Source organism: Epinephelus fuscoguttatus, linkage group LG16 (genome assembly GCF_011397635.1).
Source record: "Epinephelus fuscoguttatus linkage group LG16, E.fuscoguttatus.final_Chr_v1".
NCBI lineage: Eukaryota > Metazoa > Chordata > Actinopteri > Perciformes > Serranidae > Epinephelus > Epinephelus fuscoguttatus.
The window spans coordinates 22,976,760-22,979,045 of record NC_064767.1 but is presented as its reverse complement, the minus strand read 5'-3'; the positions used below and the strand labels follow the sequence as shown (position 1 = coordinate 22,979,045).

Here is a 2,286-nt window from a genome sequence, read left to right as displayed (position 1 = left end):
GCTAAAGTCGGACCTTTTAAACACAGAAAGATGCAGAAATACTCACTCTCGCTTTCATTACCAGCTGTTAAGACTATTGCAATTCCCTTATCTCTGGGTTACCCAAAAAATCAACAAGAAACTTACAGCTAGTCCAGAATGTTGACTAAAACTGTTTTTTTTATTTGTTCGTAAAGCTTTAAATGACCTTGCCCCACCATACATAAGGGATTTTCTATCATTTTATGATCCAGCCAGATCACTAGGCTCCTCCACTGTTCTTCATGTGTCCCATAAAAGTACTGGAGAGAGCGCTTTCTAATTTTATGCCCCTACAGTGTGGAATTAACTGCCTCTGGATATTAGAGTGGCAAACTCCAAGTACTTTTAAACGTAAATTCAAGACCTATCTTTTTAATCTGGCTTTTTAATGTGGAATAACAGTCTTGTGTTTTCAGTTTTAATCGTTTTTTAAAGACAAATAATATAAACAACATATAGCAACACACAGCACAGTACAGTACAGGGTACCACCCACTGGCCGCCAATTCAGACTTGCCATTAACATGTTAACTGATCTCCACACATGATGTAATACATAAAACAGGCAAATACATGTGGACACAAACAAAACTCAAAAGCATACCCATACACACACATGTGCATTAAATAGGAGTATGTAACAACAAGTAAGAGCATTATAGAATATTACCAATTATAATGACTGCAATAGTAATGAAAGGAAATATTCATATAAACATGATACATAATTCTTCATCAGCAAAATAACCATTGGGTTTTACCTTATTTTATCCCTCTTGTTTATTTTAATTATATTTTATTTATTTGGTTTGCTTTTTAAAATATTTTATTGTCTTATTGTTGCACATTTTCTAGTCTTGCAAAACTTTATGTATAGGTTTTGGTGTTATCCTTTAAATTGTGTCTGTGTCATCATTCATGTCATGTGAAGCACTTTGAGATGCATGTTTGTGTGAAAGATGCTATATAACTAAAGTTGAGTTTCTTGAGGTTTCTGCCAAAATGAAAAAGCTTTCAACCTTTTCTCTTGTATCCCATAAATCCCCCGAAGAGGATGGCTGCAGCATAGCCAAATCCAACCCAGTCCACTGCCATCACAAAGCTGTAAACACAAGAACAGTACAGGGTGTCAGGTATGTCTGGTATTCATGTTGAGCCAAGACTAAATATGGCAAAGTTTACAGAAAATGGCAACCTAAAATAAGTCAAATCTAAAAGTTAAGCATTCTTAAAACGTGTTAATCCCCACAAACAAGCTGTCTAGTTTATTAGAATTTAAAATCAGTAAGTTTATCGCTTCTTACACTTAATGGCGTAATAATACTTGTACTTTAGTACTTTAACCCGTGTTATCGCAGTGTCTAATCTTCCCGTCTCTAGGTGTCGCTGTGAGACCGTCAGTGGTTAAAACATAAAACAACAGAGGAGACGTAAATACAAACAGCTCTATACACATATATTCTATAATTTTGTTATTATATTGTCATCATGCATTAATTTAATTCGTCTTGGTAGATATTACATACCTTTAGTCCAAACAAGAGAGTAACAGCACTTGAAGACGTTACTCTCAATCTGCGACTGCACTTCCTTGTTACTGCCCACAACTTGGAATACGCATGCGCAGCTTGGTTCGTGCTGCATTCGCTGACTTTTGATAAAGTTGGAAAGTAGTATTTCTGAATATTAAAGAAGATTTTCATTCATTTTCAAAACTCATACGTTTTATTTCTATGGTCTAAAAAAGCCCAAAAATATTAATAGAAATAAACAACTGCCTCTCAAAATCCAAAAGCTAGAGTGCCCTGGTTCAAACTTGTGATGTCATAGGGTGTAAAGTCTGAAGCAGCTCTTGGAAAAGATAATATAGAAGATATAATAAGATATAATGACTTTTTTTTCCACTTTGTCGTCATATAAACACAGAGGCCTAATATACACACCCATGCACAAACAGGTCTTATACATGCATTAAAGAGAGAGATGTCACAGTGAGGGTGCTGCCCATGGAGCAAGCAATTGGGGATTGGGTGCCTTGCTTGAGGAGGCGAGCTGGCACCTCTGTAGCTACCAATACATGTTCCATATTTGGTGCGGATGGGGACTTGAGCCTGCAACCCTCCGGTTTCCTATTCAAGTTCCTATGGACTGAGCTGCTGACACCCAAGTTGACACTGAGAGTATACAGATGAATGTTCTAGGTAAGTGGTACATTTTCTGTTTCAGATCAGACAGCACTACAATAGAATAAAGCTCATTTTGGTA

General features: G+C 36.4%; 1 protein-coding gene across 1 annotated transcript in view; it reads right to left on the bottom strand.

Moving 5' to 3' along the window:
- Positions 1 to 1,640, bottom strand: part of tmem14a (transmembrane protein 14A) — a 3,109-nt gene extending 1,469 nt beyond the window's left edge. The window contains exons 1-2 of the mRNA XM_049600808.1: positions 1,548 to 1,640; positions 1,041 to 1,123 (exon numbers count right to left, since the gene is read on the bottom strand). Of these exons, the coding sequence (XP_049456765.1) occupies positions 1,041 to 1,116 (76 nt within the window). The 5' untranslated portion in view covers positions 1,117 to 1,123; positions 1,548 to 1,640. The remainder of the gene's footprint in view (positions 1 to 1,040; positions 1,124 to 1,547) is intronic.
- Between the last annotated feature and the right edge of the window lie 646 nt (positions 1,641 to 2,286).